At 58.0% G+C, this 21,715-nt stretch overlaps 1 protein-coding gene across 2 annotated transcripts in view; it reads right to left on the reverse strand.

Moving 5' to 3' along the window:
• Window positions 1-17,606, reverse strand: part of LOC111161830 (tight junction protein 3) — a 19,998-nt gene extending 2,392 nt beyond the window's left edge. Inside the window, exons 1-16 of one of the 2 annotated variants that reach the window (XM_022525828.1) lie at window positions 17,589-17,606; window positions 13,652-13,708; window positions 13,413-13,522; window positions 12,584-12,686; window positions 12,021-12,345; window positions 10,479-10,582; window positions 9,288-9,453; window positions 8,911-9,019; window positions 7,442-7,500; window positions 7,135-7,219; window positions 6,751-6,907; window positions 5,957-6,065; window positions 5,643-5,880; window positions 5,316-5,527; window positions 2,932-3,027; window positions 329-399 (exon numbers count right to left, since the gene is read on the reverse strand). In XM_022525828.1, the coding sequence (XP_022381536.1) occupies window positions 329-399; window positions 2,932-3,027; window positions 5,316-5,527; window positions 5,643-5,880; window positions 5,957-6,065; window positions 6,751-6,907; window positions 7,135-7,219; window positions 7,442-7,500; window positions 8,911-9,019; window positions 9,288-9,453; window positions 10,479-10,582; window positions 12,021-12,345; window positions 12,584-12,686; window positions 13,413-13,522; window positions 13,652-13,708; window positions 17,589-17,606 (2,019 nt within the window). Of the gene's footprint in view, window positions 1-328; window positions 400-2,931; window positions 3,028-5,315; window positions 5,528-5,642; window positions 5,881-5,956; window positions 6,066-6,750; window positions 6,908-7,134; window positions 7,220-7,441; window positions 7,501-8,910; window positions 9,020-9,287; window positions 9,454-10,478; window positions 10,583-12,020; window positions 12,346-12,583; window positions 12,687-13,412; window positions 13,523-13,651; window positions 13,709-17,588 lie in introns of those variants that run through there. The other variant, XM_022525829.1, reaches the window with a different exon arrangement.
• Between the last annotated feature and the right edge of the window lie 4,109 nt (window positions 17,607-21,715).

A 21,715-nucleotide genomic window follows, 5' to 3' on the forward strand; every position in this document is an offset into this window, starting at 1 on the left:
GGGGGGCGGCGGAGGAGTGGGGGGCGGCGGAGGAGTGGGGGGCGGCGGAGGAGTGGGGGGCGGCGGAGGAGTGGGGGGCGGCGGAGGAGTGGGGGGCGGGTGGAGAAAGAGACCGCAGAGACAGAAACACCGAGACAGAGCGGAGACGGGTCAAGAGGCAGGTGAAGAACAGCTCATCAGAGATGCGTGTTCTGGGCGAGGTCAAGGTGGAGCCCAGCCTCGCACCGAAGGTCCTGCAGGGGCGGAGATGGCCCAGGGCTGGCCTATCCCTCCCAAGCCCCCACATCACAGCACCTCCCCGAGGGGCGCTGCGGAAGTCCCTGCTTACTTTCTCCGCGATCATGCGCACGGTGTCCAGCTTGATGATCTTGGAGGCTCTGTCCGTCCTCAACACACTGTCTGTGGCAGGGAGAGAAGCCGGGGGCTTTGGAAGAGCGCTCGCCCGCAGCCCATATGCAAGCCCACCTGCCCCTCCCCCGCTCAAAAACCCACCATGGCTCCCCATCGCCCGGAGAGCATAACGGCCGCAGCTCCCCGAGCCTGGCGCCTGACGCTTCACTGCGCTCAGTCTCCCTGCTGACCGTGGCCTACACTGCTACTGACCCACTGGGAAACAGCCTCGGGGACAGAACGTCACTGGCTCAGGGTCACGAAGCCAACAAGGGGCAGGGGGAGGAGCCTGATTTGGGGTCTGTGTTGCAGACACTGGCTCTCCCAGACTTGACCCCAACTCCAGGCCTTTGCTCAGACTGTGGAAGAAGCCTCGTCTTCCATCCCCCATCAGTCCTCCAGGACTTGAGAGGGAGCACTGCTTCCTCCAGGAAGCCCTCTAGCAAAGCCAGGCAGCTGAAGGAGGAGACACGCCCTGCCCTGGGGCACGGAGGGGAGGCTGTTTTGTTTTTTTTTTTAATTGTTATAAAATGTGCATAACATAAAATGTACCACCTCAACCATCTCTAAGCGCACAGCTCAGCGGCATGAAGCACACTCACGCTGTCATCCCTACCCTCCATCTCCAGAACTTTCCATCTCCCCACACCGAGACACTGTCCCTGTGAAGCACGGACTCCCCACCCTGCCCTAGCCCCGGCTCCCACCGACTCCTGTCTGTGTAGACGGGACTCCTCTGGGGCCCTCCTGGGGTCCTGCGGGATGAGTCCTGGGTCTGGCTGCTCTCGCTGAGCCCAGTGTCCTTGGGGTCCCTTCATGTGGTGGCAGGTGTCAGGGTCCCTTCCTTTCTAAGGCTGGACCGTGTTCCCACGTGGGGATGGACCGCGGCGTGTTTACTCATTGGCCCTGGGTCATGTCCACAGTTTGGCCGCCATGGACAATACCGCTGGGAACTGGGGGGGTGGGGGGCAGGGGCAGCATGACCCCTGCCCTTTACTTCTCTCGGGTGTAGACCCAGATGTGGACTCGCCGGCTGGGTCAGATGATGACTCTGTGCTTAACTTTCTGAGGAGCTGCTAACTGTCCTCCCCAGTGGCCGCCCTCTCCGTTCCCCAAGCCACACACGAGAGCTCCGACTTCCCACATCCTCATGAACACTGCCTGCGCTCTGTTGGCTTTGACACTATGGCCCTCAGGACCCTAGAGCCTCCTCCTGCAGCCAAGTTCCTGTCCCACAGACCCTGCGTCCCAGGTTGCTCTTGGAAAAGCCTCCTGGAAGGCTGCTGAGCCCCCGGGGCAGGGAGAAGGCCAAACGGACACCTTCTGAAACGTTCACACCTTCCAAGGCAAGAACCCCGCGCCCGGGAACCCCAGCCATGAGCCGCTGTCACAGACACATCTGGTGAGCACAACAGGCCCCATCTGAGAGACGGGGAAGGGAGGTCTCCGGGAGGGCACGCCACCAGCTCGGGGCCACCCGGCCACGAGGAGCAGGAAGGGATTTAGGACACTGACTCCCCAGCACTGCTTCGAGTCTAACGGCCTCTCTCCATCAGAGGACCCTCCGGCAGCTCGATGAGCTGTTGTGTCTGCAAAAGCCTCTCCCCGTCCTGTGGGGGCTCCTGACCGAGATCTCAGCCCCAGGGGGCTCTGTGCGGAGGCTTTCTGTGTTCAGTGCATGCACTCTGCAAACGTTTCTCGTTGGACAGCAGCCAACGAGATGTAAGGCAGGATGTAAGGCAGCAGGCGTGGCTGTCTCCCAATAAAACTTTATTTGTAGATGCTGAGATTCAAAGTTCATTAGCATTTTCACGTGTCACATTTTTCTTTTCACTTCTCTTCAACCATTTAAAATGTGTAAGTACGGGGCGCCTCAGTGGCTTGGTGGGTTACGTGTCTGACTGGGGATTTTTGGCTCAGGCTGTGATCTGGCGGTTGTGAGATCGAGCCCTGCAACGGGTTCCCTGCCCATGGGGGGGTCAGCTTGAGATCCTCTCTTTCCCTCTAACCCGTCCCCCCTTGCATGTGAACCCACGCAGGTGCGCGCTCTCTCTGTAAAAATAAATAAATCTTTTAAAAAATGTGTAAATACCATTGTTAGTTAGCAGGCTGTATTAAAGCTTAGCTGATGGGCCAGGTTTGGTCCAGGAGCTTTAATCTGCTGACCCCCTACGCTAGCTGTTTCTGGAGTGGCTAATTTGGGACCTCCTCAGGGGAGCGTCTCTCTTGTTCAATGCTGTGTTGGTGGCTCAGTAAATATCTCATCCACAAATGAAGGACCGGGTGGCACGCTGGCTGCCTGGTGAGCTGTGTTAAGAAGGATTCTGAGGCTCTATCTGGACAAAGAGCGCCAAGATTGATTCCCGATGTCCGACCCCCAGCATTAGAGGTGTGCTGGCGCCTCCTGTGCTCACGTCTCCATGGGCTGCTAACAGCAGCACCAGCCCGGCCATCAAGCTGCTTTGGCCCCAGAGGCGGGCAAAGTCTTGTCAAATGACCCCGTCCCCCACAACAAGGCCGCTGTAGGACCTGTGTTCTCACCTGCGATTTCGAACTGGTCAGGCATCTCAGCAGTCAACTTTTGCATCGCGATGTCTGCCACGGGCCCCAGGATCACCACCGGGCGCTTGAAGCTGGCTGAGGGGTAGCAAAACGACAAGAATCAAGGTCCCATTTGTAGTGAAGACTGCGAGATCTAGCAAGACCCATGGCCGCTCAGCTAAAGACTACATCTCCCAGCGTCCACTGCGGGCAAGGCCAGCCATGTGACTGTATCCCGGCCAATGGGGTGCAAGCACGGTTGATGGGTGCTGTTCCCGGTTGTATCATTCCTGGAAGGATAGGAGCCCTCTTCGCCTACCGGCCTTGCCTCTTACTTAAAAAGAGGCGTCTTATTTGTGTCTACAGGTGTCACGTGGGGTCCGTTAGAGCCGCCGAACCTAGCTAACTCAGTGGTCAGCAAACTACAACCCAGGGGCCACATCCGGCGCACTGCCTGTTTTATGAATAAAGTTTTATTGGAACAGGGTCACATCCGCTCCTTTAGGTATTGTCTCTGGCTGCCTTCCTGCAGAGCTGAGTCCTTCTGATGGACACTACCCAGCCCACAAAGACTAAAACGGTGCGTCTCTGACCTTGTACAGGAAGAGTTTGCCAATCCCTGGACCAACGGATGCACCATTTTAGCCGGGAGGAAACTGGTGCAGAGGGCACCCTGGCAGGAGAAAGGGTAGTAACCAGCATCCCCCTTTGTACCCTGACTCTGTTCTTGTTCTCTTCTCCTGGACTCCAGGTCTTTCTCTCTCTCTCAATACCTCGATACATTCAGATTTCTAAACATTCTTTGGTCAACATTAAGTTGGTGGCTTTTTATTTTTAGTCTTTCTCAAGAAATAAGTCTTTCTCCTCTCTTGGACGTTGGAGGGGCAACTGCGGAGCAGCTCAGCCCATTCCCATCCCTCTGGCAGATTTTTTTCTTTTAAAGGTCTCTGCACCTGCAGTAATTCCTTCTCCCCCCAAAGCTGTGGGCAAGGGCTCGCTTCCCCCGCTGCAATCTGGATGGGCCCGTCTCCGCACCAGCCCAGTACTCAGAGGAAGGATCTATGATCTACATGCTGCTTTTGTGTTTATTTCTAAATATTTGATTAATTTCTTAAGATTTTTAGCTTTTTTGAAATTAACTTTTAAAAATATACATAACCTAAAATTTACATTTTACTCTACATTTGAAGGTGTGCAGTTCAGGAGCATTCAGTACATTCACAGGGCTGTGCGGCCACCACTCCTAGTTTCAGAATATTCTCATCACCTCATCAGGAGTCACCCCCCTGTCCCCTCCCAAGACCCCATGAGCCCCCTTCCCGTCACTGGAGGAGCCTGTTCTCGACGTGTCACGCACGTGGACTCACACCCCCTGTGGCCCTCTGTGTCTGGTTCCCTCCCTGAGCTTCCTAGGCTTGAGGTCTGCCCCCAGGGTGGCACGCTGGGGCATCTCCCTCCTGCTGGGGCGGAGGGATGTGCCCATGCGTGGGGGACACACTGTGTTACATCCCTTCATCTGCTGAACATTCGGTTGTTTCCAAATCTGGGCTGTTGTGAATCACACCGCTGCGAACATGCGCGTGCACGTCTGGGTCTAACACCTGTTCGCGGTACGCGTGTATTTTTTTTTTTTTTTTTTAAGATTTTATTTATTTATTTGACAGAGAGATCACAAGTAGGCAGGAGACAGGCAGAGAGAGAGAGGGGGAAGCAGGCTCCCTGCTAAGCAGAGAGCCCGATGCGGGGCTCAATCCCAGGACCCTGAGATCATGACCTGAGCTGAAGGCAGAGGCTTAACCCACTGAGCCACCCAGGCGCCTGGTACGCGTGTATTTTAAAGGGTGTCTGTTTAGCACCCGCAGCACCCACAGAATGTGCAGCCCCAACTCCCCCACCCCGCTGTGCTGTCTGGTGCCACGTGTGGCTGCGGAGAATTACAACGCGGCTGGTCTGAACCAACATGTGCTTTGACTGCAAAATACACACCAGATTTCGAGCACGGTGCACGCACAGAAAAAGATGCGAAATATCTCCCTGACAACTTATAATTGTATTATCTATTAAAATGATACTTTGGATACATTAACAAGACACCTTATTTAAACTATCTGTAACCATTTCTTTTTTGATCATATATGCGGCTAATTCGATTGGAAATAGGAATTAAATTTTTTTAAGCTAAGAAGCCCTCTCCTGTTTCCTCTGGCTCCCTACAATAACCCCAAATGGGTATTTTTGGTGGGAGGAGAGAGATGAGGATGGGGGCTTCCGAAGAACATGTGGTCCACAAATTCAGACTCTTATGAGCCTTCCTCCTGGCCCAACACCCTGGCCCCGGCCCCGCCCCCGTCCCCCTCGCCCCGCCCCCCGCCCTGGAGACCCACCTTCTCGCAGCACCACGCGTTCGTAGGGCGGGTAGTGCCCCTGCCTGGTCAGAGCGGACAGGTCCTCGCGGCTCCGATGGGTGGTCTTCTTGGCTCCGCGCCGAAGGCCCCGCAGCCGCCAGAACTCGGCCCTCGCGCTGGAGCCCCCGGAGGCACCCGGCCCGGCCCCCACGGCGCGCTGGGCCTCCTCCAGGCTGGCCAGCTGCTCCGCCCTGGGGAGAAGCAGGGGGCTGGTCACCGAGGGCGGCAGAAAAGCAGCCCGGGGACGGAGGGCGGCGAGGCCGTGCCCGTCTGCGGCGGGGCAGCCGAGGCCGAGGGGCGGCTCACCTGCTCTGGTTGGGGATGATGCCCCGCTCCTGCTCCCGGAGGTCGCACCCCATGCGCACCGCCAGCCAGTGGCCCCCGCGGGCGCGGCTCTGCCCAGGGTCGGGGTACAGCGTGTCCAGCACGTGGAAGACGTCCCCGCGGGTGAAGCCCAGGCCCGACGGCGGGCTGGCCTCCAGCTCGAAGTGCGTGCGGATGTAGAAAGAGTCGCCCACGCGGGACTGCACCATTTTGCGGAAGACTGCGGACAGGGGAGGTTCTGTGAGCGCCTGGGGCCGCCGCCGGGCCCCAGCCCTCCGGGCCACACACACACTCACTGTCCTGCTTCCGCTGTGTCACCAGCGTCACCTCCTTGCCCGGTGGCAGCCCCAGCAGGAACTGCACGGCCTCCTCCCGGGTCAGGTTCCGGAATGGCACATCATTCACCTGCCAGGAAGGGGGCGCGAGATGGGACGCAGCCCCAGCCGCCCCCTACTCCCGGCGCCAGGCATCCCAGCTCCGCCCCTGGAGCCCCCTCCCAGGAGGAAGACAGCGGGGACTGGACGTGGTGCCCCGCTGGCAGAGGCGAGGGGGCCCGGGACAAGGACACCCAAGGCGGTTAAGATTATAAAATGAGTGTAAGGAGGTGATGGTTGTAGGGGCAGGAAAGGCACCAGGATGGCACGACCCCGCCAAAGTGGTGGCCCAGATGAGCCGTGTCCTGGTCAGCAAGGTCGTGATCCGGCCAACAAGGTCATGACACTGCCAGGGAGGCTTTAAAATGTTCAAATTTTAAATTTGAACATTTATTTGGTGGCTCAGTGGGTTAAAGCCTCTGCCTTCGGCTCAGGTCATGATTCCAGAGTCCTGGGATCCAGCCCCTCATTGAGCTCTCTGCTCCGTAGAGAGCCTGCTTCCTCCTCTCTCTCTGCCTGCCTCCCTGCCTACTTGTGATCTCTGTCTGTCAAATAAATAAATAAAATCTTTTAAAAATAATAATAAATAAATAAATAAATAAAATGTTCAAATGTCCGTCGGGGGGTGTGACCAGCCCGCGGGGCGGGCACAGGGGAGGACACACGGGCAGGAACAGACCCGGGAGCCGCACCCACTGCTGGCCATCCCCAATCACCTGCAGAATCTGATCTCCCTCCTGGATGCCCTGCCTGTCAGCCGGGCTGCCCTCCTGCACCCCCGACACGAAGATGCCCACGTCATTGCCCCCAGCCAGCTGCAGCCCGATGGTTGTGCCCTTGGGAAAGCAGACGACCCTGGAGTCGGGGCTGTACCTGGGAGGGGAGGCAGAGGCTGGGTCAGGCTGGAGGGGGCCGGGGGGGGGGCATGCTGGGCATCCTTGGGAGAGCCCCCACCCCCTCCAGGCCTCAGTTTCCCAAACGGCCCCATATGGTAGCCACATCAACAGACTGGGGCCAGAAGGCAGGACTGTGTGTCCTAGAGAGGCGGCCCCTGGATGTGTGGGCCTTGGGCCAGTGGGCTTTCTTTCTGGGGGACATACCCGCGGTCCTCCACGCTCTGGCTGCTGGACACCCTGTAGATGTCGTAGCTACTTGGCCTCGGGGAGTCTGAAAGGGAACAGCAGTCTCTTTCCAAAGCACATGGGCTGGTCCAGCCGCCATCCTGCTGCCGAATGGCCTCCCCACCCTACAGTGCTGTCACTCAGCCCTCCATCCTCCGGAGGGAGCCATCCCTGACCTCTGAGGCCCATGCCAGCCTCTCCTGCCCTGCCTGGCACAGCCTTACTGGCTGGGATCAGAAAAACCAGAGGGACGCTCAGAGTCATCACCCTTCCCCCATCAGCTCACCTGTTTCCGAGACGGTTCTGGAATCCACTGAATTTTCCCGCTGAGGTGGGGGGCTCTCCCTGGAGGAGAACAGACTTGGGGTGAAGTGGGGGTGGACGCTGAGAGGCGAATGTCGGAATTCTGACTTCTCTGCACCCGGGTTCAACTCCTGGTCCTGCTCCTTCCCAGCTGGGAGACCATGGGGGCCGCTGCACTCTCTGGGCCCCAGGGATGGCTACAGCAGCCATGTGAACTAGTTGGGGAGGGGATCACCCACCCTCAAACCCGACAGTCCTAGGGGGCACCGTGGCTGTAACCCTCAAAGATCACGCATCAGAAGGGACCCGCCAAGCCGCCCCAGCTCCGGAATCTTGGACATGGCGTGAGGACGTTTCCTGGCGTTTGGAGCTGCTAGGCTTTGGGGCAATTTGTTACACAGCCACAGATAACAGAGAGACCCCCTGCCTCACAGATGCGGGGTGCTTAAGTAGGATGCCCACTTTCTTATCCCCACCTGTTGGGCACTTAGGTTTTTAAAGATTTTTATTTATTTGGTTGACAGAGAGACACACAGCGAGAGAGGGAACACAAGCAGGGGGAGTGGGAGAGGGAGAAGCAGGCTTTCTGCCGAGCAGGGAGCGTGACGCGGGGCTCGATCCCATGACCCTGGGATCACGACCTGAGCCAAAGGCATACGCTTAATGACTGAGCCACCCAGATGCCCCTGGGCACTTGAGTTTTTAGGCATTGAATTGTGTCCCCTCAAAATTCATCTGCTGAAGTCCTAACGCCCCCACCCCATGTCTGCGTGGGACGGTCCTTGGAAACAGGGGCGTTGTGGGTATAACGAGCAGAAAGCAGGTCCTACCAGTAAGAGCAGGGTGCACCCTGATCCCTTGTGACTGGTGTCCTTATAAAATGGGGACACTTGGAGACAGAGCAGAGGGGCACAGAGGGGAGATGATGTAAAGACGGAGAGGAGGTGGACCCCTCCTAGGGCGGCCGGCGGGTGGGGGGGGGCTACTGGAAGCTACCGGAAGCTAGGAGAGAGCCCCACCCCCACCAGCGAGCCTCCAGAGAGAGCGTGGCCCCACCCACGCCCTCCTGTGATGTCCTAAGCCCTCGTGTCCGAGGCACGTTGTCACAGCCGCCAGAGGACACAATGCAAGGTCACGGCCCCCGTCCCCATCTGTAATCAACGTCACAAGGAACAGGAGCCCTCCGACCTCGGTACACATCTGTGGCTGTTGTGCCCCAAGAGAAAATCCCTAAAGGTACATGATGCGTTCTGGAGTCTTCTGGGCTGTGATGTGAAATTCAGTTCCTTCTGCATTAAAGTCAGGCCATAGCAGGACCCAGAGCCAGTCATGGGGGCAGGGAGGACTATGGGTGGACAGGGGAAGCCTCTTCCAGGCAGGCCACCAGGTGCAAAAGATGTATGTGCCCATGTTCCCCTCGGGCTCGACCCTTCTGGCCGAGGGGGTACGTACTCGGGGGAGTCGGTTTGGCTGGCGTCCAAACTCCGTCGCGCGTGCCGGGGTGGCGGTGGGACATGGGAGGGCGGCGCCTGGGACAGCTCCGAGCCGAGGTCCGAGATGTCTGCAGGGCAGAGCATGACCCCTCAGGCCTCAGCCCGCACCTCCCAGACTAGATCCATTTCACAGAGCGAAACATCAAGGCCCCTCGCAGCAGAGGGGCCCAGACCAGTCAGCCTCCAGCCCTGACTTACTGTGTGGCCTTGGGCAAGTTTCTGTCCCTCTCTGAGCCTCTCAGGAGCGAGGCTTGCCAGTGCCCTCCAGGCTCTGCCCGGTACTCTCTGCCCCCCTGCCCTCCACTCAACCCCCAGGGCCTGCTTCCGGCCCCTCACCGTCCAGGAGGGAGCTGTCACTGTTGCTGTCGCTGACGGCCGGTGGGATGTTCACCAGGAACTGCCCTTGGTCTCTGAGCACCAGGAGAGTCAGCTTCCCTTCTGACTTCTCTATCAACCGCCGCGTGTCGCTCAGAGACAGATTCTTGCTGGACACACCATTGATCTAAAAGGGGCCGGGAAGGAAGAAGACAGGAAGGAAGTTAATGCAAAATTGGGGATACCAGAAACAGTCTGTGCGGTGTGGGGGGGGGTGGTTAGACACACATAATACCCAGGAATGCATAAGAACAGCCAATCTCAAGAAGAAATAATAGAACTGGATTCCTCCTGCTCTGAGGAGACCATGCCCGGAAGTACCTCCCACAAGAATTCCAGAATCGGCCAATTTTCTGAGGGGCAGGGTGGGCACTAGGGGAAAATTAGAAGCAAGTTGACTCCCCATCTTCCTAGAAGGGGAACTTCTCAGGAGACCCAAGGAACAGTTGTTAGAAACAAGTCTAAATAGGGAACAGGGAGTAGATAGCCAAAGATACTAGAAGAAGACAATTGTAGGAGGTACTAGAAACAGACATTTAGAGGTGTGTTAGAAACATAATTTGGGGAAGGATTTAAGGTCCTCTCCAGGGCGCTCCGGGAATCCCTTTCCAACATTTCCCCAGTGGTGCGTCTGTTTTCATCTACCCTGGGGATTGTGAGTTTCTCATCCCCCCTGCTGGGCTACCTATTTCTAGTATCTGCCCCCAAACCACTAGAAACAGACAATTCCTCTGGGTCACTAGAAACAGGTAACTCTGAAGAGGCTCTTGAAGCAATCCACTGGAAACGGTTTGGAAATCAAACACCAGGAATCACTAGAAACAGGTTTTCAGAAAAGGAATCTGGAAAGAAACCAGCTCTAAGGCAGAGCCATGCCTCTAAGCCTGGCCTCTGGACTGTCAGCACCGAACACCCAGGGCGAGTTCTGGAATGAGCGCCGTGGCCAGCGCCCCCATGGGATTCTGGGAATACTGGAACCTGATATTTGGCCGTGTTAGAGGAGAGGATGGGGGCAGGAGGGAGCCTTCGTTGTCCTCTCTAACCTTTGGGAAACAGGCAACACCCAGGAGGCCCATGGTTCCAGCCAGCTCTGCTGACCTTGCCGGTAGCTGGGTCTCCCTGTCCTGTCCCCAACAGTAAGTCTGGGCTCACCTGTAGGATGAGGTCACCTTCCTGCAGCCCACGGTTCCTGGCGGCCAGGCCCGAATCGGTGATGTGCTTGATGAAGATCTGACTGCCCAGGGTGACCCCGAACTCTGTGGGGGGAGGAGGGAAACTGAGGCAGGGCCTGGGGTCTGGGCTGTGGGCTCCTCTCAAGCTCAGACTTCTCACCTGCCCTCGACCCTCCTGTCGGCCTTCCGGGCCACCCACCTGAAGGGAGAGCTAGGGCCTGGCCCCCTCCATGCCACCCTAGGGCTATTCTGACAACCCACCAGCCAGGATTGTGATGTCAGCACAGAAGGTCACGGCCAGGGGCCTGGGAAGGAACAGCGCCCTGGTCCCCACTCCCCAACACCCTGCTCCATCACCCCACGGATGCTACTAATGACATCACCACCAGGGTTCAGGATGTGACCGTTGCTATTAAAATCCCAGGGTGGGGGACCCCTGGGTGGCTCAGTCGGTGAAGGGTCTGCCTTTGGCTCAGGTCATGATCTCAGGGTCCTGGGATTGAGCCCCGCTTAGGGCTCCCTGCTCAGCGGGGAGCTTGCTTCTCTCTCTCCCTGCTCTCGTGTTCCCTCTCTCTCTCCCTCTCAAATAAATAAAATCTTAAAAAAAAATAATAATGATAAATAAAATTCCAAGGTGGGGACAGATGTCCTGGTGCCATTTGTCACATCGTTACATTTAGAATTCTAAAGTCCCAGTGCTGCCATGGACTCGAGATAGGGCTGGAGGTCACGTCCCCATTGGTGGCACAAAGGGGATTCAGTGATCGTAACGCTCCATCCACGTCACAGTATGTGGACTCCCTGGGGCCGCTCGAAATTGTCACAAACTTAGTGGCTTTAAAATGATACCGATCTGCAGTCTTATAGTTCCGGGCTCGAAGTTCTTTTTTTTTTTTTTTTTTAAAGATTTTATTTATTTATTTGTCATAGAGAGAGAGGGAGAGAGAGCGAGCACAGGCAGACAGAGTGGCAGGCAGAGGCAGAGGGAGAAGCAGGCTCCCTGCCAAGCAAGGAGCCCGATGTGGGACTCGATCCCAGGACGCTGGGATCATGACCTGAGCCGAAGGCAGCTGCTTAACCAACTGAGCCACCCAGGCGTCCCTCCGGGCTCGAAGTTCTAAAACCTGGGCGCAGGCAGGGCTGGTCCCCCCGGGGGCCCCAGGGAGACCCAGCTCCTGCCCTTACCTGGCCCGCAGGCCGTCCCCCCAGCTCCCCGCTAGCAGCGCAGGGTCTGTCCATCTCTGGGACCCCCGCCCTCTGCCTCCCTCTCATGAGGACCTCATGGGGATCCCAGGCCCCCTGGGATCCCAGGCCCCCAACTGGGCAGGCGTGACAAGGTCCCCTCTGTCGCAGGAGGGGACACATCCACAGGTCGCGGGGTCCAGGCCGGGCACATCGGTGGGGGCCTTTACTTTGCTGACCACAGGCCATGCGGGATGGGGGCCAGCGCAGTGGCGGCGCCCCTCAGTGGGAACTCTGCACACCCCCCCCAGCCTCCAGCGTGCCCCAGCCGCGGGCTCACCTTCGCTCTCTCGCTTCCGCACCAGCACGGATTTCACGGGCCTCATGTGCACATCCTGCTGCGGCAGCCGCTTGAAGCCAGACACCAGGGCCAGCCCATTGGCCTCAGAGCTCGCCCCGGGGCTCCTGTGCCCATGGCTGCCAGCCCGGCTCCGGCGGCCCGCCCTTGGCCGGCGCGAACGCTCGTCCCAGGAGCGGCCGGAGCCACTGGACGTGTCCCCTTCATAGCCGCGGCCGTGGTCGGCCTCGTCAGAGTCCCGATGGCCCCGGCTAGAGGGGCCGGTCTTGGTGGCAGGCAGCTGGATCTTCCGGGGACGCTTCACCGTCTGTTAGGGGAGGAAGCGGGGGCCGGCTCAAGGCTCTGCCCCCATCCACTGGGTGGTCCCGGGGGACCCTGGCCCCCTCTCTGGGCCTCAGCGTCCAAGCTGCGAAATGGGGACAAGAGTCCACTTGCTTGTAGAAGCATATACTCAGACTGCCCCTGGGCTACAGGACCAGGTGGGGCTCGGGCTGGGGAAGAGGCAGCCCCTGGCCCAGGGGCTGCCGCCCCCACCCCCCACTCACAATGTTGGCCAACTTCGTGCAGGTCTTGAGTATCTGAATGGCAAAGGTGGAGGTGACACTCTCCATGGAGACCCCATTCACCATGACGATGTGGTCCCCCAACCTGAGGGAGGGGGCTGGGTCTCAGGGAGGAGCCCTCACAGGGGAGCCCTCTCCCCAGGCCTTCCCTGAGGGCTCCTGACACTTCCCCCAGTGCCCCACTTTGGGGTGGGCACCCCCAGTTCTGCAAGGCCTGCTTCTAATTCGCTGTGGTCCCATGTCTCATAAAGACCTTAATCGTTCTGTATCTCAGTTTCCTCATCTGTAAAATGGGGCCAATCATAGATGCTTCTATAATAATAAAATGCAACCACAGAACAGGAGCTATGGTTATAATGGGTGTCTCCATACCCCTCATTTCTTCTGTGCATCCCCTCTTCCTCTGTCTGGGTTTCAACATCTCTTTCTCTCTCTGAAGCTGTTCCTTGAGTCTGAGCTGAACCAGATCACCCATCAGTCGCTCAGGTCCCTGAGCCATTTTCCCCCAACATAACTCCCCAGAGCCTCCTGCCCCCAAAGGCTCAGGACACTGGGTCTCCCTCCAGCCAAAATAGCCTTCCCAGTCCTCTCATTCCAGGAAAGCCTGGGGCCACTATGACCCTCAGAACTACATCGGAGGACTAGAAAGTGCATTGGGGAGAGGGAGGGCCACTTCGCTAACTCGGTCCTGCCACCAGCTCCAAGCCCTGTGTTGCCAGAGCTAGAAGGCAGCAGGCACTGTGCTGGCTCCTCGCTTTGGCCCACACGGGTCCCTCCTCTCAGCCAGCACCCCTGCTGCCTCCCTACTCACCGAAGTCTGCCCTCCGCTGGTCCCCCGGGCAGCACATCAGACACAACCACAGACCCACTGGGCCGGTCTCGGCCGCCAGAGATCGCAATGCCAAAGCCTCGCTGGGGGTCCTAAGAGATGAGGAGACATAGGATGAGCATCTGCTTCCCCTGGGGACAAAGATTCTCCCGTCTAGTCAAGCAGCCCCGGATCAATAGGACGTTCCTGTTGGTGGCCACACGGGGAGAGGGAGGCCTCACCTTGCAGAGCGTGGCTGTGTGTTGTTCCCAAATGGTCAGCTCCTCCATGTCCAACACCTGGAAGGAGGGGATGCAAGGTAGGTGTGAGGCCATGACAGGTCCACTGAAGCACTTGAGGGTCCCCTACCCTGGTGGGGAGCCCGGGTCTGACACTCCCACTGTCCAAGCCTGTGGGCAAGTGGCCACCTCTCTGGGGGCCTCAGCTTTTGCATCTGCGAAGTGGGTCTACGTCAGGGTTCTCAGTGGGGACTGCTCTGCCCCCTAGAGGATATCTGGAGACATCTGTGGTCATCATGACTCCAGGAACCGGGCAAGTGGGGGCCGGGGGTGCTGCTCAACCCCCGCAGAGCAGGGCAGTCCCCCACAGAGAACAATCCAGGCCCAAATGTTCATATGCCAAAGCTGAGACCCTGGTTTAAGTGAACCATACTGGTAAGAGCAGAGAAGGCAAATTCCTGGGGGATCGGGTCTGGGGGGACCCACGCCTGGGGATCAAGCCAGTTCTGCCAGGCAGAGGGCATGCATTCCACTCCAGCCCCCCGGGGCCTCCTCACTGTTCCTCCAATACCTGGGGCCTTTGCACACGCTGTTCCTTCCTCCTGGAACTCTCTTTCTCCCAGATCTCCACCTCACTCCTCCCTTGGCCTCCTGTTCATCTTGGCTCACGTGTTACCTTATTGGGGTGGCCTCCTGACCCCCCTGTTCAGAACAATAAGCCATCCCACTCCACAACAGACCCCCTTAGCCACCCTGCCCCAACACGGTTTCCCAATTCGTACAACCTGGGACCCCTTGACTTTCTAGATTTTTTTTGATCTGTCCATCTCCCCTCTCTAGAAAATCAAATCCGGAGGGCAGAGATTTTTGTCTGCCTTGTTTGCAGTGGAGTCCTGATTCACAGCAGGGATTCAACAGCTGTTGAAGGAAGGAAGGAAGGGGAGGAAAGAAGGAAAGGACGGGCTTTCCTTATGCCGAGGACTTTGCATGTCCTATCTCATTTAGTCTGAAGGGAGCTTCTATTATCTATTATCCCTGTGTTCCAGAGGAGGAAACTGAGGCACAGAGAGGCAAAGTCACCTGCCAAGCCAATAGAGCTGACGGAGGTGGAGGCTGGGGAATGTGGACCTACCAGATCGTGGATGGGGAGGCAGAAAGGAGGACCCCCCCCAATTCAGTGGCCCTACTTCCCTGGGGTGCCTGGTAGAAAGGACCTCCCTCCCCAGCCCGGCACCGCAGGTGGGTGATTCTCTGGGCAGAAAATCCCTGCGCTGGCGGTTGCTGCCTGGTTCCCAGGAGAGCAGCATTCCTGACTCCCAGGGAGAGGGGCATGGGGCGGAGGAGAGAGGAACAAAGCCCAGGGCGGGGCCTCCCAGGCACTCCAGGCTCTGCTACCGGGAGCGGGAGCGAGAGCGGGAGCGGGAGCAGGAGGGAGAGGGCAGCGCTCACAACCGAAACTCAGCCCCTTTGGCTGGTGGTGGTCCTGGAGCCACTCCCAGCCTTGGCTTCCCCTGCTGTAAAATGGGTTGCCCTTCATTCCCGCTGCCCGGTCTTTCAGGGCTGAGGCACCCCTGGAGCGGGGCACGGAGGAGCCACATGCCAAAGGCAGAAAGAGCCTCCGCCCCCCCCTTCTGCCCCCCTCCCAAGACGCAGCAGGTGTCTCTTTCCTCCTCTGCACATTGATAAGAAAACCTGTTCGGAGGGCTTTACACACACCAACTTGCTCAATCCAGAGGGGCCCTAGGATGTGGCCTCCTCCAAAAGGAGAGGGAAGGACGGCCCAGAGAGGTCCAATACCACGCCTGAGGTCACACAGCCGATGGCGGACCCAGGCAGCCCGTCCCACACCCCTGCTCCTCGCCACAGACCCCAGCCCTCTTCTGCTTCATTCTTCTTTTCTCCAGAAACTTATTTTTCAAAACAGAATCTTTTTACTTGGCTTCGATTTTGTGCTGAATTTGGATTTGTGCTGAATTTGCCCCCCCCCCCCCAATTTGGATTTCCTGGCCTTCTTCGAACAGCCCCAGGGAACCAGGGCCCCCAGGGGACAGGTGCAGGTGGCCCAGGCTTGTCCTGTCTTGCACGGGTTCGTGCCTCCTCGGTTGTCAGAGGCCTTGACTAAACCCAAAGGGCCAATCCTAGCACCACCCCCCACCGGCCCCCCTCCGCCCAGTTCACCTCTACGGTTTTCCCCGATAGAACCCTGTGCCTAACACACAACCCCAGGATTTGTGCACGGTTAGCCCTTGCCACTCCGGGTCTCGGCTCCAAAGCTGCCTCCTCAGGGAGCCAGCCCTGGCTAGCCAAATTTCCCTGGCTCCCTATCACTCTTCCGTGTTTCATTATGTTTTATTCATGGCATCCAAATCGTCTTAAAATATCCTGTGTGATCATCAGTTGGCAAGTTTCTGGTCTTTCCCCCTGGGCTGTGAAGGCTGGGTGAGCCAGTCTCTTTGCACACTCTGGTCATGGCCCTTGGGCCATGGCCCTCCTGGGCCCTGCGATCAGCCTCTGCTCAGAGCCTTAGCACGAATGATACTCTCTGGCAAACTCCTATTCAACCTTCATAGCCCCAGTGCCATTGTCTCCTCCTTCAGGAAATGAGTCTTCAGTGGCCCCATACACACTTCTCACATCCTTAATTACTGGAATCTGGAAGGTCCCTGTGCACTATGTCCCATACACCCCTCTAGTCTGGGGCATGCTGGTGGGCAGGGCTGGGGGCCCAGGGACCCCAGCATCGTCCCCACAACACCAGCAGGGAGACAAGAATTTAAGGGAACGAGTGAACGGTGACATGAAAGGTCTATTCAGCCAGGAGATCAACAGTGTGTCAGGAATTCCTAGACCCCTCAGCCAGTGACCCATCTGGGAGAGCCCTGAGGGGGCGGGGCCGCACCTGCTTCCCCACGGGGAGCCCCAGGCCGGTGACAAACAACAGAGGGGAGGGGGAGTCGCCCAGAGGGGGCAGGTCAGGTGGTACCAAGTCACACAACCCCAGGCACTAGGCTCCGGGACTGCAGTCCTCTCTCCCCCGCCCCGCCCCCAGCTCCGGGAACAAAGGTGGGGGAGGCGGGAAAGGGGGCCACAAACAGGCGAGTTGGGGAGGGGATTCTGGAAGCTGTTTCACCGCAGCCAGGAAGAAAGCTGGCGGGAACCTTAGGGCTCGGGCAGTGTGGTCTGGGCCAGCCATATTTTCCCCCCGGGCCTCAGTTTACCCCACCCCCACCCCCGCGCGATCTCCCACCCAGTGCGGACACCGTGAGTCGGTGTAAGCTCCATCTCTGGAGGGCGAGGTCCCCCCAAATAGAGACACGGAGATCCCCTCCCTCCCAGCAGGTTTGCTCTTGTGGAAAAGGGGCATCTCGATCCCTGTCTCTGCCGTCCCAGTATACAGCAAGCGCCCAATACATGGTGGTTGCTTCTCCAGCAGCTTCCTCGCTTTCACGGAAGCTACCCCAGCCCACAAAAGAAGTGATCGCTGCCGTTCCACTGTGGCTCAAACCTAACTTGAGGGAAGACCGCGGGAGCCCGGCGTAAACATCTTCACAAGGCACCCAGTATGTGCCAAGCGCTTAAAACACATTTTTCTCCTAGGATCCTCCCTACGCCCTTCTTTTAAAACGGTCACCAATTTTATAGGCGAGGTACAGAGAAGCTTTGCTTCGCGGGCCCAAAGTTATACAGAAAAGTCAGGATTTGAACCCCGGTCTACCGGGTAACGAGGAGGACCCTGGGGCAGGCAAAGCCCCCGAGACTGCTTTTGGACACCAGCGGGCGTGAACGCCCCTCGCTGCGCAGCCTCGGGCTAGCTACGCTATTCCTCTGGGCCTCAATTTCCCCATCTGTAAGCTGGGGTGATCTGGGGTCCTGGGTCCAGGTCGCAGCCCCCACTCCGGCTAGATTCCCCTCCCCCTCCCGCCCTCGGCGGGCTACTCGCCTGGAATCTCACGGCCATGGTCCACCCCCAGGACTCTTCAGCGCCCCTGCCCCTGGGGGGCCTTGGAAACGGTCACTCGGTCCCCACCTTGGGGTGAGGGAGGAGGCTGGGGAGGCTGGCGGCAGAGAGTGGCCGGCCCTCGCCCTTCTCCAACCCGCTCCACGGCTCCCGGTTGCACCTGCCGCTCTTCCTCCTCCAAGTACCCTACCGGCCCCGGCCCCGCCCCGACACGCCTCCGGGACGCCGCGGAGGGAGGCCGCCTTCGCCCCCGATCGCGGGATCCAGGCGCCGGGGCGGGCGAGCCAGGCCGGGTTTTCCACCCGTCTGAGCCCCGGCAGGCCGTCGGGGCTGGAGACCCGCCCGGCAAGGCTGCCGCGAAGACCCGGCAAAAATTCCACCGCGTTTCGGAACGGAACCTGTGGTTCAACATCCGTGGACCCGGCCCCTTTCGGAAATCAGGTGGGACCACCGCAGCAGGAGCAGGTTCAGTGCCGGAGACGTCCAGAACCGAGCGCTAGCCTTTCTCGGGGCGTCGCGTCGCCGGGAGTTTACCCCCATTACATAGAGGGGAAACTGAGGCCCGGTGACGTCAGCGGCAGGGACTTAGGATGCACGGAGGGGCGCGGGAGCCGCCACTCCGCACTGGCCCGGGCCCCCAGCCGAGGAGGGCGGGGCTGGTGGGAGGAAATTCTGGGAGCAAAGGTCAGGCTTCCTCCTCAGCCTCGGAAGGTGAGATCTAGGAAGGACAGGACCTGGGCAGGAAGACCTCCCCTGTGGAAGGTGAGGGAGCGAGGAATCACCTGGGTGGGCGGGGCTGACGGTGGCTCCACCCACGCCTTCCTTCCGGCTATATTTACCTTGACACCCAGCTGTCTGGGTGGCACCTCATGCCAAGGTCGAAAGGGCAAATCCGGAGCATACGCTTCCCAGCCTCATCCAGTCTGTGCTGGCAGAGAGGAATCCCACCCACGCTGTGGCGCAGAAAGTAGGGAAGAAACGAGGAAACTGGGGGATCAGGAAATGCTTCCCGGAAGAGGGAGCATTGCAGCTGGGGTTTTGAAGGTTGGGTAAGAGTTTGCCAAGTGAACAGGATGATATAATACAATCTTTGAGCCCCCCCATGATTTCTTACCCCTCCCCACTTCAGTTCTCCCCAAAACACGAGTCCGCCAGAGCCCAGCCCGCCAGCATGGGCCTCTAAGCATCTCCAAAGTTCCCCCAAGACGGTAAGCCTTGGCAGAAACCCATCTGAGGACCCGACTCCAAACCTCGGGTCTGGAGGGGAGAGCTCCGCTTTTCCCCAATATGATCTTTGGCCACCAGCAGGCGGTACACAAAACCATTTTAGGTAGAACAAGGTCAAACTTTTTTTTTTTAAATAGCTGTGTATTTGTTTTAATGAGTCATAGGAAAACATAAGTGAGCTCCCCGCTGACACGCGTCCGTGGGTGTTGGTGGCTGTGAGTGCCCGGGAGTGGCCCGCGTGTGGGGAACACCCCGAGCTCCTGCTTCACTAGAGACCTCAGCCCCAGTATCTATGGACTAAAGGGGTTCAATGTGCGGTAATGAGGCTCCCGGCTCACGTTTATCGAGAGTTTGCTTCGCTGCAATTATACATAATGATGGGCCTTAAGCCCACTATTCCAGCCATCCTCCAGCCGGATCACTTTAAGGACGTAAAAATCTGCTTTTCCCCAATCTACTTCATTCTTGCATTCATTGTTTTTATTCAGTCATTAACGCAAGAAAGTGCCTCCTGCTCTAGGCCAAGTACCTAAGCGGGAACCCAACTGACTTCCTATCTGAAATGTCAGTGCCAAATTCAACCAGCAGGGGGCAGTGCGGGCATGGCGTGAGGGAGTGGGGGGAGGGAGCATGCCTTGGACAGCGGGGTCCCCGAACTAACCCTGGGATGACCCTGCTCCGTCTTTCCGAGTGCCTAGGGGGGGGGGAACTGAGGCCCAGACAGAGAGCCGGGGCTGGACAGAGGTCCCTGAGAGTGGTGGCCGCAGGAGGGGTGAGAGCCTGGGTATGGGGCCCACAGAGGGGGTTTGGGGCCCCGTGTACACCAAGGGCTGATGTGACAGACCCAGGAGAGCCAGATGATATTCGAATCGTCATGTAACATAAATAGAAAGTGCTACTGAGACTTGTGAGAGCATTGGGAGGGAGACACGACAGGGGCTGGGGGCTCAGGGAGGGGTTCCCGGAGGAATGGCACTCAAAGTAAGAACCGAGTTTAGGAGGAGTGCCCTGGGTGAGAGGGATCCAAGCAGAGGAACAATTACATCTAAAATAGATGAGGGAGGAGCCATGGAAAGATCTAGGTGTTCCAGGCAGAGGGCGCAGCCTGGGCAAAGGCCCTGGGGCAGGACCACGCTTGGCACGTTGGCAGAACAGCCAGGAGGCACTGGAGCAGAGTGGTTGGGGGGGAGAGGGAGGAGGGAAGGGCAGGAAGAGGAACGAGGAAGGTCATGCAGAGGCTTGGGGGCTCAGGTGAGGACTTGGGCTTTTACCCCCAGGGAGGACGGAAACCTGGAGGGCAGTGGGCACAGTGGGGGGGATCCCTGATTTGGGTGATCGCAGGCGCCCCCTCGTGGTCACTGGGGGAGGACAGGCAGTGGGGGGCTAAGGCAGGAGCTGGGTACTAGGGAAGTCAAACCTGGAGGCCCTTGCAAGGTGTGGCTTTAAAACAAACGTTTTATTTTGGAATCATTTAAAATTGACATGGGGGGGGCGCCTGGGTGGCTCAGTGGGTTAAGCCTCTGCCTTCGGCTCAGGTCATTATCTCAAGGTCCTGGGATGGAGCCCCACATCAGGCTCTCTGCTCAGCGGGGAGCCTGCTTCCTCCTCTCTCTCTCTGCCTGCCTCTCTGCCTACTTGTGATCTCTGTCAAATAAATAAATAAAATCTTTTTAAAAAATTGGGGCACCTGGGTGGCTCAGTGGGTTAAGCCTCTGTCTTTGGTGTGGGTCATGACCTTAAGGTCCTGGGATCGAGCCCCACATCAGGCTCTCTGCTTGGCGGGGAGCCTGCTTCCCCCTCTCTCTCTGCCTGCCTCTCTGCCTACTTGTGATATATCTCTCTCTCTCTCTCAAATAAATAAATAAAATCTTAACCAAAAAAAAAAAAAAAATTGACCGAGGGGCCCCTGGGTGGCTCAGTCAGTTAAGCATCTGCCTTCAGCTCAGGTCACGATCCCAGGGTCCTGGATTCGAGCCCCTCATCAGACTCCCTGCTCAGCAGGGAGCCTGGTTCTCCCTCTGCTGCTCCCTCTGCTTGTGCTCTCTCTGTCTGTCAAATAAATAAATAAAATTCTTAAAAATAAAATAAAATTGACCGAAAAGTTGTAAGTACAATTCAGAAAGTCCCCAGATGACCCTCACCCAGTCTCCTCCAACACTAACATTTTCTAGGACCGCGGTGTACTGTCAGAACTAAGACACCAACATCCTACGTCACCATGAAACGAACTGCAGACTGCTCTCACGCGTGCTCATGGGCGCTCACACGCGCCTACGTGCGCACCCAGAATGCTGACGTGAACTTACAGATGGACAGTAAGCCCGACGATGGCCACAGGGCAGTAATCAACAGCCTCTGTTGGACAAAATTTGTTTGCATTTCTATGGACGGCACGGTCTGGCATGCTGTTGCCGCCACCCCTGCAGGTTTCCTCTAACTTACAGGGCGGGGATACAGTTCCGAGGCCAGGAGAAGCGCAGATAGTTTTAGAGGACACCCCAAAGCCTGGCATTGATCGGATGCTCTATCGCTCTACAAACGCTAGGGAGCCATTGAAAGTTCTTGAGCTAAGGTCGCAGCTTATTAACTGCACATTTATTTATGGGATGATTTTTGGAAGACCTCTTCTTCCCACTGGCCTGTGAGCTCTACCCTCAGAGTATCCCAGGCACTTAGAACAGTGCCTGGTATGCAGGAAGTGCTTAATAAATGAGTAAATAGCTCCTGGGGTGCCACCTAAGGTTCTGAGCAGAGGAGAAAGGCCAGTGCTGTGTGCCCTGGGAGGACACATTCTTGGGGTGGGGACTGCGGCGGGCCCAGCCACAGAGCACATAAGGACTGGCAATGTGGGGGTGGGGGTCGTGGGGGAGGCTGTGCTCCTC

The sequence above is a fragment of the Enhydra lutris genome, unplaced genomic scaffold (genome assembly GCF_002288905.1).
Source record: "Enhydra lutris kenyoni isolate GAN:26980312 unplaced genomic scaffold, ASM228890v2 scaffoldscaffold86, whole genome shotgun sequence".
In the NCBI taxonomy this organism is placed as follows: Eukaryota; Metazoa; Chordata; class Mammalia; order Carnivora; family Mustelidae; genus Enhydra; species Enhydra lutris.